Source organism: Dryobates pubescens, chromosome 7 (assembly GCF_014839835.1).
Source record: "Dryobates pubescens isolate bDryPub1 chromosome 7, bDryPub1.pri, whole genome shotgun sequence".
NCBI lineage: Eukaryota > Metazoa > Chordata > Aves > Piciformes > Picidae > Dryobates > Dryobates pubescens.
In genome coordinates this window covers 8570397-8586623 of record NC_071618.1, presented here as the reverse complement: position 1 = coordinate 8586623, position 16227 = coordinate 8570397, and the positions used below count along the sequence as shown (strand labels likewise).

Below are 16227 nucleotides of genomic sequence, written 5' to 3'. Positions count from 1 at the left end.
TTTGACTCCCAGCCCACAAGGACCCCAGTGGCATCCTGACAGCATGCGATGCTTGGGGTGAACATCTCGCATGTGCTTCTTGAAGCTGAGTGAAATGAAAAAGGGGAGAGGTTTTGGGAGGGTGTTATTTTTCCAGGCAAGCAGATTTTCTTATCCTTCCCTCTCCCTTTAAAGAAGAAATAGCTTAGCTGGCAAAAAGTTATGAGACAAAAGAACATAGGAAAAAAAGACAGTGGAAGGAATGTTTTAATTGAGAAGACGATGGAAGAGGGAAGAGCTAAGAAACAGATGTGGCTGGCTTTACTTCAAGCAAGTTTTATGCACACAAAATTCTTGGCCATTAGCTAAAATGATGCTGGTTAATTACCTTTAAATAGATTGGTAGTGAGTAGGAATGGAGAAATACACCACTAACCCCCCTCCTCTTTAACTAGCTGAAATTGTTTTCCTGTTTCTGTGGGGAAGAGACTTCCAGCGTCTCAGGAGCTCAAAATTATTTTAGTTTCTAATCTTGGTTTGTTGAGCAGCTGCAGATACAACAAACCTGCTTTATGCACATGACTTTTACAGAGGTAAGCAGAAGATACATGCAGATTCCTCAAATCCTAATCTATTACTTTTCCCCCTCCCTCTTTCCTACAGACATAGGGCTGGGCAGTGACTCTGTGTGTGCACGTCCCTCATCTCATCGGATAAAATCTTTTGATTCTCTGGGATCCCAGTCTTTACATAGTAGAACTTCAAAACTCTTTCAGGGACAGTATCGGAGTTTGGTAAGTTCTAGAAAAGTGCTATAGTGTGATTAGGCTTGTTTTGTTTGTTCTTAATGAGATTTATAAGTCAAAAACAGTGTAGCAAGGTCACTGTTTCCTCTCATTCATGTCTGTATTTCAAGCCTGTGATGTTTTATTTTTGCAGCTTTTCTTATGATGTTCCAAAATACATACAGCTTTTTCCCCCTCACACCTCTGTGTTGTCTGCATGTGCAATATCTTCCTGGATTAATTTCTTACTTTTTCAGTATAAGGACTTGCTTTTTCAAAGGCAAAAAATCTCATTTTCTTCCTATCTGTGCATTTAGCACTGATTGAACCTCAACAAAGGCAGTACTTTTAATGTTGGCAGTCTGGGTAGTTATTCCTGTTTTCTGTTACTTTTCAAAGTAACTCCAGCTGTCCTTTAGGTGACTACTGTAAATTGCCTTTTCTGTGACTGAAGGAGGCTTTTTTGAAATATGTGATGATTGCTGTGTGAAACTTGAAACACAGTGCTCTGCTTAAGCTTACTTAGGTGTGGTTTGTGTGTTCTCTATGCAGTGCCCATGCAAGTTCTTGCCCTAGGCCACTAATTCCAGCCTCCTACTCAAGTTTGAAACCCACTTGCTTTTACTAATGCAGCTGTTTGTGGGACTGGCTGTTAGATTGATCACCCCAAGTAATGGGAGTTGTGAATATTTATGTCACTTTGGTGATTTGAGCAGCCCTGCAGAAAGTTGTAGAGGGGCAGAGAAGCCCAAGAGGTGGGGAAGAGCTGGTGACCAAACCCAGGAAATTCTTTGCTTGGTGTTGCTGCTGTAGATGATCAGCTTGAAACTGTTGTCACCAAATTTGTACTGGGTTTCCCATACTGGAGAGTCATTTTGGCAGAGTAAAGGGACTGTAGTTGGTGTTGCTGTGCAGTGTTGCTGCTTATTTTATGATCAGAGGGCTGGAGGAGACAGGCCAAGAGAGTTGGGGTTGTTCAGCCTAGAGAAGAGGAGGCTCTGGTGAGACTTACAGCAGCTTTCCAGTATCTGTTGGAGGCCTACAGGAAAACTGGGGAGGGACTTTTTAAGGGGGCCTGTGGTGACAGGGCAAGGGGCAATGGTTTTAAACTACAGCAGGATAGATTTAAATGAGGAAGAAGCTCTTTACTATGAGTGTGGTGGAACACTGGCATGGGTTGAAGAAGTTGTGGATGTTTCATCCCTGAAGTGGTTAACACCAGGCTGGATGAGGCTTTCAGGAACTGGTCTAGTGGGAGGTGTCCCTGTCCATGGAAGCGGGGCGGGGCAGTTGGAACTAGGTTATGTTAAAGGTCCATTCCAACTCAAGCCATTCTATGATTTTTGTGTATTTCTACTGTTTACTAAGGCAAACCTTATGTTGTGCAAGCAAAGGACTAAAGTAGAGATGCTTGTTTGATAATGAGCTGATCTAATTGTTGAACGTTGTAACTTTGAAAACAAGCAGAAAGCCCCAAGATACTCTTAAGTTTGCCCTCATTTTCCAAAGTTCCTCAGCCACTAAAAGGGTAATTGTTTGCTAAATTGTGTTGTGAAACAGCATGATTGCTGTGGATATGAATTAAGATGATAAAAGATCCCAGTGATGTTAGGCAGTACATCTTTTCATTATCTCAACTATACAAACAACACGTTGATGAGAGTCTGCTACCTGGGTAGTTGACTAGGATTGGTTACAGTCATTCTCTCCCAAAGTTACTGTGTTTTGTTATACTGGTCTTCATCTTTACTTATGATAGACTTACTTTATAGTCCTGTTCTCTCAGTTCCAGTGCAGTGGATTGTTTGCATTATTTAAAATGGAATTATTGAGCTTTTTTAGCATAGAAGTTAATCCTAACTCTCATGAAATGCTTGAGTGATGCAGGCATTCAAAATCAACATTCAAGAACAGAATGCTGAATTTGAACATCATTAGTTTAAAAGATGTCTTAGAATTAGCAATTAACATTTAGTAGCTATGGTAGAGTGGTATCTTGTAGGTAGGATAGTTGTGACAGAGTGATAATCTGTGTTCACATCGCTGATAGGGAATAAGCATATGTATGGACAGCTGCAAGGCTGATGTGCAGAAGACTCTTAGCTTTGCTAACCTTAAAGCAAATAGTTTGTGAGTACTTCAGGTAAATTGTGGTGCAGGTTTTGTGGAAAGAACGCTGTCCTTCATTGGCATGCTGTGGTGACTTGAACATTCAGGTGTGAAACTTTCCTACCTGACCTGTTACGGGGGCGGGGGGGGGAAGTTTTAAGCTGCAAGCTGTATTTATATCCAGAATTAAATTGAACCAAACTCAATTCTGCCTTTCTCCTTGCCTGGAAAGTTTTAGGAGAAAAAGTTCTCCAATGTAAGGCTGTTGTTCCTCTGCAGGAAGCTTCAACTTCTACAGAGAAAGGAATTTTATTTTTTTGGGCATTGAACATTCTCATTTTATCTATGTTGCTGCTACGTGATTTGAAGAGGCTGTAAGACAATATACATGACACTAATACTGGAAATGGCAAACCATATCTTACAAATGCTTAGAGTAAAAATGCATAGGGAGTGTTGTGAGGAGAGGCTATTTCCATTTTATGGATACCTCTGTTTTGTTCATGAAATAATTGTTTAAATCTTTAATGTGATGGTTTTGTTCTTTCTATCTTCACTAGGACATGACAGATAACAGCAACCATCAGTTGGTGGTGAGAGCAAAATTTAATTTCCAGCAGACAAATGAAGATGAACTTTCTTTTTCAAAAGGAGATATTATTCATGTTACGAGAGTGGAAGAAGGTGGCTGGTGGGAAGGAACTCTGAATGGCAAAACAGGGTGGTTCCCAAGTAACTACGTACGAGAAATAAAATCAAACGGTGAGTTTGAAAGGAGAGCACATCTGCATAACCTCTTGCTTTGGGTAGTGATTGGCTGATTCACTAATAATTGTAATACTTTTTATTTGAGCTTGACTCTACTTAGTGAACTTCAATCACAGCAATGATTTATGTTCTGGAGCTCCTCCGATCTGGAGTGCTTTAGGACTTTGGATTTAAGTCAGTGTGCAGAAAATGCCCCTGTTCTGTTTGCTTGTCTCTCTCTCTCTGAGTTGGGCTGCTCTGAGTTCCTTGATCCGAATTCCTGCAATGCTGGATCATGGTTCTGATGCTGATGTACTTTGAATTGGTGCTTTAGGTTTAGGTAGTGAGGGATTTCCTGCAAATTTCTTTTAAAAATTACAAAACACAAAACCCAAACCGAAACAAACCCTCCAAAAATCAATCAGAAAATGACACCAGAAAAATCTCTAAACACATCCCATTACTTAGAAGCAAGTAACTGCAGGAAAAGTGCCCAGTTAGATCAAAATCTACTGGAAACAGCTTTTGATGGATAATTGTAATTTTTCTTTTTATTTATTGTTCACATACTTTCAGCTTTGCTTTATATAGGCTTTGCTCTTTCACTGTACTTCATACAGGGAAGCTGCCTTCTGTAAATGTCGTCTTCATGACTGAATACCAAAACTAGCATTGCTTTTAAATCCACTGGGTCTGTGATGTGGGTGACAATGTTTTTGGTTTTGGGCTTTATTGTGGGGGGTGTTTTGTTGTTGATTTGGGAGTGTGTTGGTGTCTTTTTTACTACTTTTCCCCCTGATTTCTCCTGCCTATGCGTGCTTTCAGAGACTAGGGATAAACCTGCTAGGGATGTTCTGTGAGGCTTTACAACTCTCTTCCTCGTCACAGCTTCAATGAATACAGACACCTCTAGGGCCATGCTAAAATTATTGACATGACTTTCTTTTAGGCAGCCTTAGATAGGGTGTTTTTTATATGCTCCAGTTGTATCATCTTCTTTTCTTTCTTGATTTATGATCGTCAGTCTCTTTTTGCGGAGTGCTAGTCTTAGATCTGTTGCTTCATCGTCATTTTCAACTAGAGCCTCTTAGACATAGTTATGTGAGATTTAGCTTTCCATGTTCTTCAGAGACCTCTAGGATGCAACATCCTGAAAAGCAGTTCCCAAAGCCTATTTTTTTCCTTAGCTGTAGTATTGTAGCAGTGATCTTCAGCCATTGACACTCTAGTCCTATCATTATTAGTTTTAAACACTGCTGTAGAGATCCTTTTTGAATTTCATGACTTCTGGTCTCTTACCACTCCAGAGATGGGAACCTGAGTCAGCAGTTTGGCTTCAGAATGGAAGTAGCTTTTAACAGTGAGCACAGAAGAGCAAAAAATTGTCAACAACTGAAATTGAAGGGGTTGATGTTTCTTAAGAATACTTCACTTGGTTAATGTAATACTCCTAAATAGGGAGTTGGCCCCTATAAGCTGTGGGCCCAAGGTTAGTATCAAGTACAGACCTTGCAACCCTGTCTGATTCTTGGGGGCTGAGATAAAGTGCTTTCAACCTATAGTTTAACTAACTTTCACTTCTTGTCATCAGAGAAGTTTTCTTCTAAGCTCTTTTTTCCTCTGCTGTATAGGCATGTTCCCTGTGATACAATGGCTTACTCCTTTTGGCTTCTGCGAGAGTTGCATTCTTGAAGTGTGCTCTTATATGCACAGTTGCTTCTGTGGAAGGGAATGTGTGCCTGTGCTTTTCTCAGGAAGTTGAGTTCATTGCTTAGTCAGCAAATGCACAGAAAACAGTTAAAAGTTAATGACTGTCCTGTGGTGCTCTACTTTTCTCTCTTCATCACCTTTTAAAACACTTAACTGTTTGGCCTTTTCCAGTACTTCACATCCTGTGTGGTTTCCAACATGGATGCAGCTAGTTCTCTTTACTTCTAAATCAGCACATGAGGTGCTGTTTAATTTATCAAAATGCTAGTTTTAGTATGGCTTTTATGCCTTTGTGAGTATGTTTGAGTTGTCTGAATTTAGCCTTTGTATAATGAAGATGAAAGGATGGTAGAAGGACGAATGCCAGACTAAGACGTTCTTGATGTCTGTTAATAACTCACTCTTCTGAGTTGCAGACAGCTTTTCCACTTGATATATGCTGTGGAATGTTTTGTTTCTACTACCCTTATATTCATGTTGGTTATATTTTAACTGGTGACCTGACTTTTTCTAGTTACTTTTGCTTCTGTTTGAGGTCATGGCAGTGTTTGTGATACTGGATTATGTCAGTTTGCATCTCCTTTTCCCGTTTTTCTTTTCAGATGCACCTGATTTTTTTTTCTTTTCTTTTTTTTTGAGACTTGTCATTATTGTCAGCCTTTCCCCCTACACACTCTGTAGTGGAAATACTTTATTTTTTAAAGTTTACTGAATTCTTCTTAGTTGAAATTAACTCCTCATTTTGCTGGTCTCTCTGTGGGTGTGTATAATTTTTTTTGGGTTGCTTTTATAAAATTTGTTATGAATGGTTCTGCTTTTACTGGTTTCTGCTTTGTGGGTATTGTTGGAGATGTTAGAGAAGGTGTTTTGTATGATTCTCTTCCCTTCTGCATCAAAGCACATTGCCATTGCATCCTGAGGTTAGATTTCCTTTTTACTGCTGTTCTTATTTCAAGAAGTCTGTAGCATTCATCAGAAGGGTCAGATAGGTTATATCATAGTGGTGTGCCCCAGGGATCAGTACTGAGCCCCATGCTCTTTAACATCTTTATTGATGATCTGGACGAGGGCATTGAGTCCATCATCAGTAAATTTGCTGACGACACCAAGCTGGGGGCAGGAGTTGATCTGCTGGAGGGTAGAGAGGCTCTGCAGAGGGAACTCGACAGGCTGGACAGATGGGCAGAGTCCAACGGCATGAGATTTAACACATCCAAGTGCCGGGTTCTGCACATTGGCCACAACAACCCCATGCAGAGCTACAGGCTGGGGTCAGAGTGGCTGGAGAGCAGCCAGGCAGAGAGGGACCTGGGGGTGCTGGTTGACGGTAGACTGAACATGAGCCTGCAGTGTGCCCAGGCAGCCAGGAGGGCCAATGGCATCCTGGCCTGCATCAGGAACAGTGTGGCCAGCAGGAGCAGGGAGGTCATTCTGCCCCTGTACACTGCACTGGTTAGGCCGCACCTTGAGTACTGTGTCCAGTTCTGGGCCCTCAGTTTAGGAAGGATGTTGACTTGCTGGAATGATTTCAGAGAAGAGCAACAAAGTTGGTGAGGGGTTTGGAGAACAGCCCTATGAGGAGAGGCTGAGGGAGCTGGGATTGCTTAGCCTGGAGAAGAGGAGACTCAGGGATGACCTTATTACTCTCTACAACTACCTGAAGGGGGGTTGTAGTGAGGCGGAGGTTGGTCTCTTCTCCCAGGCAGCCAGTACCAGAACAAGAGGACACAGTCTCAGGCTGCACCAGGGGAGGTTCAGGTTGGATGTTAGGAAAAAGTTCTATACAGAGAGAGTGATTGCCCATTGGAATGGGCTGCCTGGGGAGGTGGTGGAGTCACCATCATTGGAGGTCTTCAGGAGAAGACTTGATGGGGTGCTTGGTGCCGTGGGTTAGTTGTTTAGGTGGTGTTGGATTGGTTGATGGGTTGAACGCAATGATCTTGAAGGTCTCTTCCAACCTGGTTTATTCTATGTATTCTAAGTCTGTAGCTCATCAGAAGGGTCAGATAGGTTATATCATATAATATAGAGGAATGGAACTTTAAATGTCATCTAGTCCAATCACCCTGCAGTAAGCAGGGGCATCTTTAACCAAATCAAGTTATTCAGAGCCCCATCAAGCCTGACCTTGAATGTCTCGAGGGATGGGGCCTCTATCACCCCTCTCAGCTCATGATGTACGAGCTAACAGTCACTGTATCACTCCTGTGTCCCTGTTCTTTCTTGCTAGTCTTCGTTAGAGCAGTTGGCATTTCTTCAGTTGATAATCCTACGTTGTCAGTTTTTCTTGACTTCCTGGTGACTATATTTGACTCACTGCAAGAGTAAAAAAAAAAATAAAATCAGGATAGGATAGTTGAAGTACTTGCTCTTGATTGAGGTTTCTTCATGAATGACACATTCATTTTGGGCATCTTAACAGTTTTCAAAATACTCTTTAAAATGTTCTGACATGAACAGTGTGATTCTACCCTTTTCTCAAATGCGGCTCAAAATACTGCAGCTGGTTAGAAAACCTGTCTAGGCAACATGATTTGTTAGGTTTTTGATGATGGTTATTTGGAGAGCTCCTGGGAAGTGGTGGGTTTCATTAAATAGGTTCCAGCAGACTGAAGGCATTTGACTGCCAAGCTGTGTAACAGAAGAAAAAAATTCTTTATGTATGTGTGATTTTTGTTTTAATTCTCACAGAGTTCACAGTCCTGTTTAGATAAATGGATTTTTTTGTTCTAAATTAAAATCCTCTAATGTCAGACAACTGACATTTGTGTATTTGTAATCTTAGCTTATATAGTTGCTCTGGAGTTAGATATTTGAGCAAAGGAAGAACGAGCTGCTTAGTAATGGGAACTACCTTTACCCACATTGCTTTCTGAAAAATGTTCAGAAAACTAAACTATACTATGTACATACTATGTATATTGCACAAGCAGAGCATGGTACCAGATCTTGGGAGTCCCTCAACATTGTGAAGGTATGCCTGTGTTTGCTTAGCTGTGCCATAATGAGTAGTGTTAGCACAGAATGCTGACACGTGTATGTGATGAGCTGTGAGTGGTTGTAGGACAGTAATGGGATGGAGATTGGAATCAATACAGCTGACCAATATGATCGAGTATTGTTCCTTTATTGTTCCAGTGTTGCAGGCCTATGGTGCGAGTATAGCACAGTAAAGTAGAGCTTAGAAGAAGAGACAGGAAAGGCAGAAGTGCGTAGCAAGGGAACTTCTACAACTTCCATAAATTTGGTGTGCCTTGTTGGCATGGACTCATTGGTTCCCTATGAGTGACCACACATCACACTATTATAGATTATTGGTCCAACTATGGATGACACACGAGGTTTGTTGATGCAGGTGCATGTCCTGTTGTCCCAAGATAACTTGCTGTGTTTATAGCTACCAGTGTCTTGTTTTAGTTACATGCTGCAAGACAGCACTGTTTTGGTACACTGCTAGCTGGCTCTGCACTTATGCTGAGCATGGCCTACCACCATGTCAGGCTCTAGGCCTGCACTGCCAGATTGCTCACACTGCTCGTCGCTGGCGTTGCCACAGGGCAGCTATTGAGATTGAGCACAGCATTGAGTTTTCCTAGGCTGGACAATGACTATTTCTGGGGAAATAAATTCAGTTGAGATGGAAATTGTTTTTATTTTGCTCTTGAGTGTGTTTATTCTTTCTGCTCCCACAGCCCCAACCCAATGGCAAAATGAGATTTGTCTGAAATTGTGCTTCTTATGACCAGAATTTAAAAAATGGAGTAGTAGTATCATTACAGGTACCTACATTACAGTATCACTAAGGTTGGAAGAGACCTCAAAGAGGACGAAAAAGATAGTCTGTTTCTCTCTCCCTGCAACTCCCTGTGCTCTTTTTCATTTCCCTTTTTAAGCACTATAACATCTTGTCTCTTTTTTTAATGTTTTCATCACTAGTCAGGAAGTACTTTGAAATGAGGATTTTATTTTTATCCTGCTGTGCTGTTACTCATGAGAGAGGTTGAAAAATTTATACTGTGTAAACTTGTTAGATATTTGACAGTGTGGCTTTATTGAGGTTTTTTTCCTTATGTAAAACGGAGCAGGGGGAGGTGAGGTCTTCCACAGCAGAGAGAGTTGGAGACTGAGTTTTGAGAGGCCCTTCATGATCTAAAAACCAGTGGTCAGCCAGAATGGGATGCACTTGCATGGTTGCCATCAAATGTTAGTCTGATTTGAAAAACAAACAAAACCCACATGGTCATTTGCTGGGTTTTACCACAGTGTAATCCATTTAAATGGTATCACATTACATAGAAGGGAATATAGCTTTGAAAAATAACATTTCATATGCCACAAACTTTATTTCAATTCTTGCCAGAAATCCATGTGTTATTCTAGTTTCTCTTCTGCTGTACTTTCTTGATAGTTATGTTAGTATCATGCCCAGTGAAAATTGCTGTTTGTGGTTCTTCTGGATGTATGTTAGAGGATAAAAACTTGTGTGGGAAGAGGCTGTAGTATGGAACAGTAGAGTATCTGCTGTTCCCATTCTGTGGTGCATGAGGGAAGGGCAGTTTTAGCTTTGAAAAGAAAGAAGGGGGTGGGAGAAGAAACAACTAAACCACCAAGAATGCTAGTTTTCCCAACCATGTACACATGGCAGGGTATGTTCTCTTGTCAAGTGGGTTGATGTTTGGCCTTCAAGGTCTTTTCCAACTGAAACAATTCTATGATCCTGTAATAGGAACTACATAGCTTTCTGTTGTCCTGCTTGGCACATCTTTCCTCCCATAATGTAGGATGAAGTAGCCCAAATCAGGTTTTTGCATCCAGATTACATACCATAGCCCAGTAATCACAGAAGTACATGCTAATGTCTGTGCAGCAGTAGGTTTGAAATGCTGTAGTGAAATACATCTTGAAGGAGTGCTTTGTGGAGTATCATAGAGTAGACTGTTGTGTGAAAGTGAATATGGCACACTGGAGATATGGTAGAAGAGAGACAGGAGATAATGTGAGGCCAAAGAGTAATTTGCAGGCAAGTGAGAGGAGTCCTTGTATGTAAATTAAAATAGGATAAAACAGAGCATTGGGAAAGATCAGGTAAACTGTCCTTTCACAGTCACTTGGAAAGGTAGATGTTTGTAAGGGGTAAAATAACTTCATTTTAGGGAGTTAGTGGCATCTTATGTACTACTTTGACAAATGTAGGAGAAGCTGATGTTCTGAGTTTTGGGTGTACTGAGAATAATTTGCTGAAAGCCTGTGCCAGCCTCACTCTCCATCCAAAGACGTTCTCTCAAGTGAATTCTGTCTATTCTATCACTAGCCACTAGATGCTTCAAAGCATTATCAGGCGTAGCTGGGTACAGTTTAATGTAGTGCTTTGATCAGGGAAAGAAACAAAGTAGTAACTTCTTGCTTTCATTCATCAAGTGGATACAGGCTCTTCAGAACTTCAGCAGATGCTTGTTTGATTTGAATTCAGTTGGAAGCTGTGCATATTTTGATTGTTTTCAGTGTTAGTGTAATGGATTCACATTGACTAGGGAAAAAAAGCAGGGAGAAGGGAAGAATCTTCTGTATGGGAAAACCTGGTGTCTGGTTCAGGTTGCTTTTTTCCAGTGCACTGAAAAGCAGATCTTTTATGTTGGAATGGGCAAGGTGCCAGGGTTTTGGCTAATGTTTCAGAAACCTGTGGACTTAATGGGCCTATAAAGACCTGTATATGCTGGCAAAAGTAGTAATAGAACAAGAAGGGCTTCTGGAAATACATGAGTGGCAAAAGGAAGAATAGGGAAAATGTGAGCCCACTGCGGAGTGGGGTGGAAACTGTGGTGTCAGAGGATACAGAGAAGGCAGAGTCACTGATTGTCTTCACTTCAGTCTTTACTGCTAAGGCCAGCCCTCAGGAATCCCACATCCTGGAAGAGAGAGTGCCTGGTGGAAGGAGGACTGTCCCCTGGTCAGCAAGGATTGGGCTAGAGATCACTTGGACAAACAATGTCCACAGACCTATGGGCCTTGATGGGATGCACCTATGTCTGAGAGAGTTGGCTGATGATGTTATGTTGTTCTACCACTCGCCACCATTTTTGAAAGATACGGAAAATGGGAGAGACAGAAAGACAGTGATCCAGGAAACTACAGACCAGTCACCCTCATTTCCATCCATGGAAAGGTGATGGAGCAGCTCATTCTGGAGGTCATCTCTGAGTGCATTAAAGAAAAGGTTATCAGAAGTCAACATGGTTTTACCAAGGGGAAGTCATGTATGACTAATCTGATGGCTTTCTGTGATGGTAGATACAGGCAGAGCAGTGGATGTTGTCTGCCTGACTTCAGCAAGGTCAAACACTGTCTCCCACAACATAACCTATAGAACTGGGTTAGAACAGTGGATGGTGAGAGAGATTGTAAACTGGCTGAATGACAGAGCACAGAGGGTTGTGATCAATGGTGCAGAGTCCATTTGGAGACCTGTAACTAGTGGTGTTCCCCAGGGGTCAGCACTAGGTCCAGTCTTATTCAACATCTTCATCCGTGACCTGGATAAGGGGATTGTGTACGCTTAGCAGATTTGCTGATGATACAAAACTGGCTGATAACACTGGAAGGCTGTGTGGCCATTCAATGAGATCTGGACAGACTGGAGAGCTGGACAGAGGTGAACCTCATGAAGTTAAGCAAGAATAAGTGTAGAGTTATCCACCTGAGAAGGAACAGCATAGATTAGGGGTTGACCTCCTGGAAAGCAGCACCATGGAGGAAGGACCTTGGAATCCTGGTCAACACTAAATTATCCATGGGACAGCAATGTGCCCTTGTGGCCAAGATGGCTAATTGTATCCTGGGGTGCATTAAGAAAAGTGTGTCCAGTAGGTTGAGGGAGGTTCCCCTCCCCATCTGCTCTGGTGAGACCACATCTGGAGTATTGTGTCCAGTTCTGGGCTCCCCAGTTCAAGGAGGACTGGGATATACCAGAGAGTGTCCAGTAGAAGGCTATGAGGATGATCAAGGGACTGGAACATCTGTCTTAAGAGGAAAGTCTGAGAGACCTGGGGCTGTTTAATTTGGAAAAGAGAAGACGGAGAGGAGATCTTACTAATATTTACCAGTATGTGAAGGGTGGGTGTCAAGAAGAGGGTGCTAGTCTCTTTTCAGTGGTGTCCTGTGATAGGACAAGGGCTGATGGATACATGCTGAGGTGGAACTTTGTGTTCCAGTTTAAGGAAAAGCTTCCTTACTGTGAGAGTGACAGAGCATTATAACAGGCTGCTTGAAGAGATTGTCGAGTCTCCTTCTTTAGAGGCTGTCAAGACCCATCTGGATGCATTCCTGTGTGATGTGCCCTAGGCAGTTGTGCTTTGGCAGGAGGACTTGGACTTGATCTCCAGAAGTCTCCTCCAACCCCTACCACTCATATGATTCCCTGTATGCTGAAGGAGAATGACACCTGCTTGAGATACAGAATGGAATATGTTGTGCAGTTGCAAAAGTACTCTAGTGTTCTATCATGCAGGATGATAAAAACTACTTTATGCTGAGAAAGTGATTTCTTACATCCAAGATCAGGATTTTCTGCTGTGTAATGTGTTGTGCAATAAGCTAATTGCAACAAGATTGTTTCTTACTCTTCCTCATGAAGTAAGGTAGCACTGAAAGGCAGAATACCAGATATAATAGACAGCTGGACTGATTTGCTGTGTCTAATTCTGTGTTTCTGCAACAGAAACAGCTTCTGCATTTTAAAAGCTGGATGTTGATTTTTGGCTGTTCTGGCCAGGCAAAATGTTTTGAATGTGTGATTCTGTTTTGTATCCTGCTCTTAAGTCTGACTTGTTGTCTCTCTGATGGATGATTGAATCAACAGGTAATATAGATGACTCTATATTTCAGCATAACAGTAGCTTAAGAGAAGGAAAAGTTAGGGGAAGAGATGTTTTTTCATACTATTTAAGATAACAAAGTAACAGGAAGAAGAGGCAAATGTCTGTGACTGTCCAACTTTCTCCCTATTAACAGGAGTTAGGCAACTGTATTATGATAAAAATCAGTGACAGGTATTTATGTTTTTCCTTAAATTACTCTGGTTTCTTCTTTTGTGTTTTTTGACAGATGATTAATGAACTTTTAGGTACTTAGTGAACCTGAAAGTCACTATAAATTGTAGGATAAGTCAAGAGCTTCCCCAGAGAGAGCAAATTGCTAGGTTTGTATAAACTAAAAAGAAACAAATTGTAATTGCCTCATGGATCAGGGCATTATATATAAATATGTGAGCAGTCATACATATGGCATGACTTCAGGTACTGCTTTCATGCAGTGATGACAAATCTTCATGGGATTATGGCTTTGTTCTAAGGAGGAGGGAGTAGTTCTGTCATATGGAATGACTTGGCTGTATCACAGAGTATGTACTGCAGGGCTGGTGACTTGAGAGCGTTGATGTTCCCAGCTGAGTAACTGCTGGGGCTGAAGGTTGTTGTGCTGTTGGCTTGTAGCTGACTTGGAGGGGATGGGTGGAGAATATTAACCAAAAGGATTTTGCTGTTATCTCTGAACGTGGTAAGAAGAGTTTCTGCCCATGTTTAGCAGTTTAAAGACCATATTTAACTTTTAGAATAGATTCTTTGAAGGGAGTTCCAGTGCAATACAGGGACAATCCCTTTGAAGATAATACCACTTGAGTGTGTTTGGGGTTTGAGCTGCTCCTTAAGGGCTTTAGCTAAAAGCTTCAGGTCCCTCTGGACAATTCTGGAAGGGGAGGCAAAAGGATAGCCTGCATCTCTAATCAGTTTCTCTGAGGGGACTGCAACTGAGCAGGTTGAAGAAGCTCTGAATTACTCAGTCCAGCAGAGGCTGTGGTACCACATGGGCTATTGTGCTTATAGTGATGTTTCCCTGATCAGCTTTACTGCTTATGGGAATTTCATGTAGATGTCCCAGTTAGCTTGTTAGCTTGACTGACCAGGCTTCTTCTGGAAAGGCAGGCCTGTAGTTGAGATTTGTATAATTTATTCTTAGTGACCTTGAGATATCAGGTAAACTAGAGTTAAATTATTCCTATAATCTTAGAATGTGTTTGAAACAGAAGCTTGCTTTTAAAATAAAGGCAAAACTTTCAGTAGGTATGTAGTTTTGGGGGTTGAGGTTGTGTGGTAATGTTTCATTTGGTGGTTGTTGTGTGGTGGGGATTTTTTGTTGTTTGTATACAATTTGCCTCTTTTTTTTGTTACAAATCACTCAAATGTTTATTTTAAATTTGCAGAGTAGACAAGCCTCCTTATTTAAAAACCAAAGTGATAACCACAAAAAACCCCAAAACAAAACCCAAACAGCCATCATGTCCTAATAAAAAGTCTCACAAACTTTTCAATTGGTTGTGTACGAGTCAAATGTGAGGGGTCCAAAAAAGACACCCAATCTTACTTGCAGTTTCTCCAGCATGCAGCATAATGCTTTTAATTCTCTCCTCTCTTTGTTCATCTGTGGTTGAGTAGAGGAATAGTAGAGGTGGGAGGGGAAGCTTTAGGGATGCTTCCTGTGCCTCTTCGTTCTGGGAGTCAGCATCTAGATAACTCTTAGGACTGTTGCTTTGTGCTTGTGGTGTCCTTCCATGGAAGGTGTGCATCATTGAGGGGCAGATGCACTGTGGGATTATAAGAATTGCATTTATTGTTATGATGGACTCTGTTTGTTTGCCTTTTCAATTAAAGAGAATTTGATTTCAAATAAGATTTCTCTGGGCTAGGCATCTGGTAAGTCACTCCACTACTTGTATAGTGCTTTGATTTTTCTATTTCTACCAGACTGAGTGTAATGTCCCACCTCTGGTATATTCAGCCCTTAGTCACAATTTTACTGAGTTCATTAATAATAAAACTTAATACTACTTTTGCTTGAAAATGTTCAGTGTTTGAAAATGCTTGTTGCTTTCTTTAGTCTGTGATAAGATTTTGGTTTTGAAAAAATAATTGTGGAAAAGCTAATTGTATTACCTGCCTTGATGGTTCTAGAATAAAGAATGAGTTTCTTTACTTGTCCTCATCAAGGTTAGTTTCATTCATTGTGAACGTGCAAACCATTTTTATTCTTTGCAAGTAATTTCAACCACAAGTCTGTGCATTTCTTAGTGAAGCAATATTTTCCCTGTCTCTTTATCATGATAAATACTTCAAAGTTTGTTTGACCTCTAGTGTTGAGCATTGAAATTGCACCCCATTGACCCAAAAATATCTTACATTTCAGAAAAACCGGTCTCCCCCAAATCAGGTACATTGAAGAGTCCACCTAAAGGCTTTGATACGTCTGCAATTAACAAAAGCTATTACAATGTGGTGAGTGATTCTTTTTCCTCCATGTGAGCTGTTATATACAGTAGAATGTCATTTAACTAGTCTTACCTGCACACAAAAAACCTCACAGTCTTGTCAGAGCCTTAGTGCCAAAACTATCTAGTGTGAATGAATTCTCATGCAAACAAGATTATTATTGGTTTAGTAGACTATCACCTATACAAATTCTTAAACATGATGCAAATTTATAGTTTACATTAATAATAGCTATTGATGTAATGCATTATGCTTCTTTCACTTGCTTTGCTAGTTGTTAATTTCACCTTTCTCCCCATCCCTGAAATCTGCAATCATTCTCCTCCAATCTCTATAATATATTAATATTAATCTCTGTTATAGTAATGAAATTGTTGCATTGGAACAAGAATACTTTTACCCTTTTGTTGAGCAAGAGACTGCACATACTGAAATCTTCCTCTTGTGTTCATGCTTATAAATCAGCTCAGTTAACTTTGAGAACCTCTTTGTTAATCAGGTTAGATTTCACAGCAAAAGCAATACAGCCACAGTGAGCCTTTAAGACACTCCCAAGGATTCTTAATGTAGTACTCAAACCT

The 16227-nt window shown here is 41.0% G+C and overlaps 1 protein-coding gene across 4 annotated transcripts in view; it reads left to right on the top strand.

The window, feature by feature from the left end:
- ARHGEF7 (Rho guanine nucleotide exchange factor 7) overlaps positions 1-16227 on the top strand; it is a 128902-nt gene that overhangs the window by 52297 nt on the left and 60378 nt on the right. For all 4 annotated transcript variants that reach the window (XM_054162862.1, XM_054162861.1, XM_054162864.1 and 1 more), the window contains 3 exons: positions 643-773; positions 3434-3635; positions 15564-15652. In XM_054162862.1, the coding sequence (XP_054018837.1) occupies positions 643-773; positions 3434-3635; positions 15564-15652 (422 nt within the window). The remainder of the gene's footprint in view (positions 1-642; positions 774-3433; positions 3636-15563; positions 15653-16227) is intronic.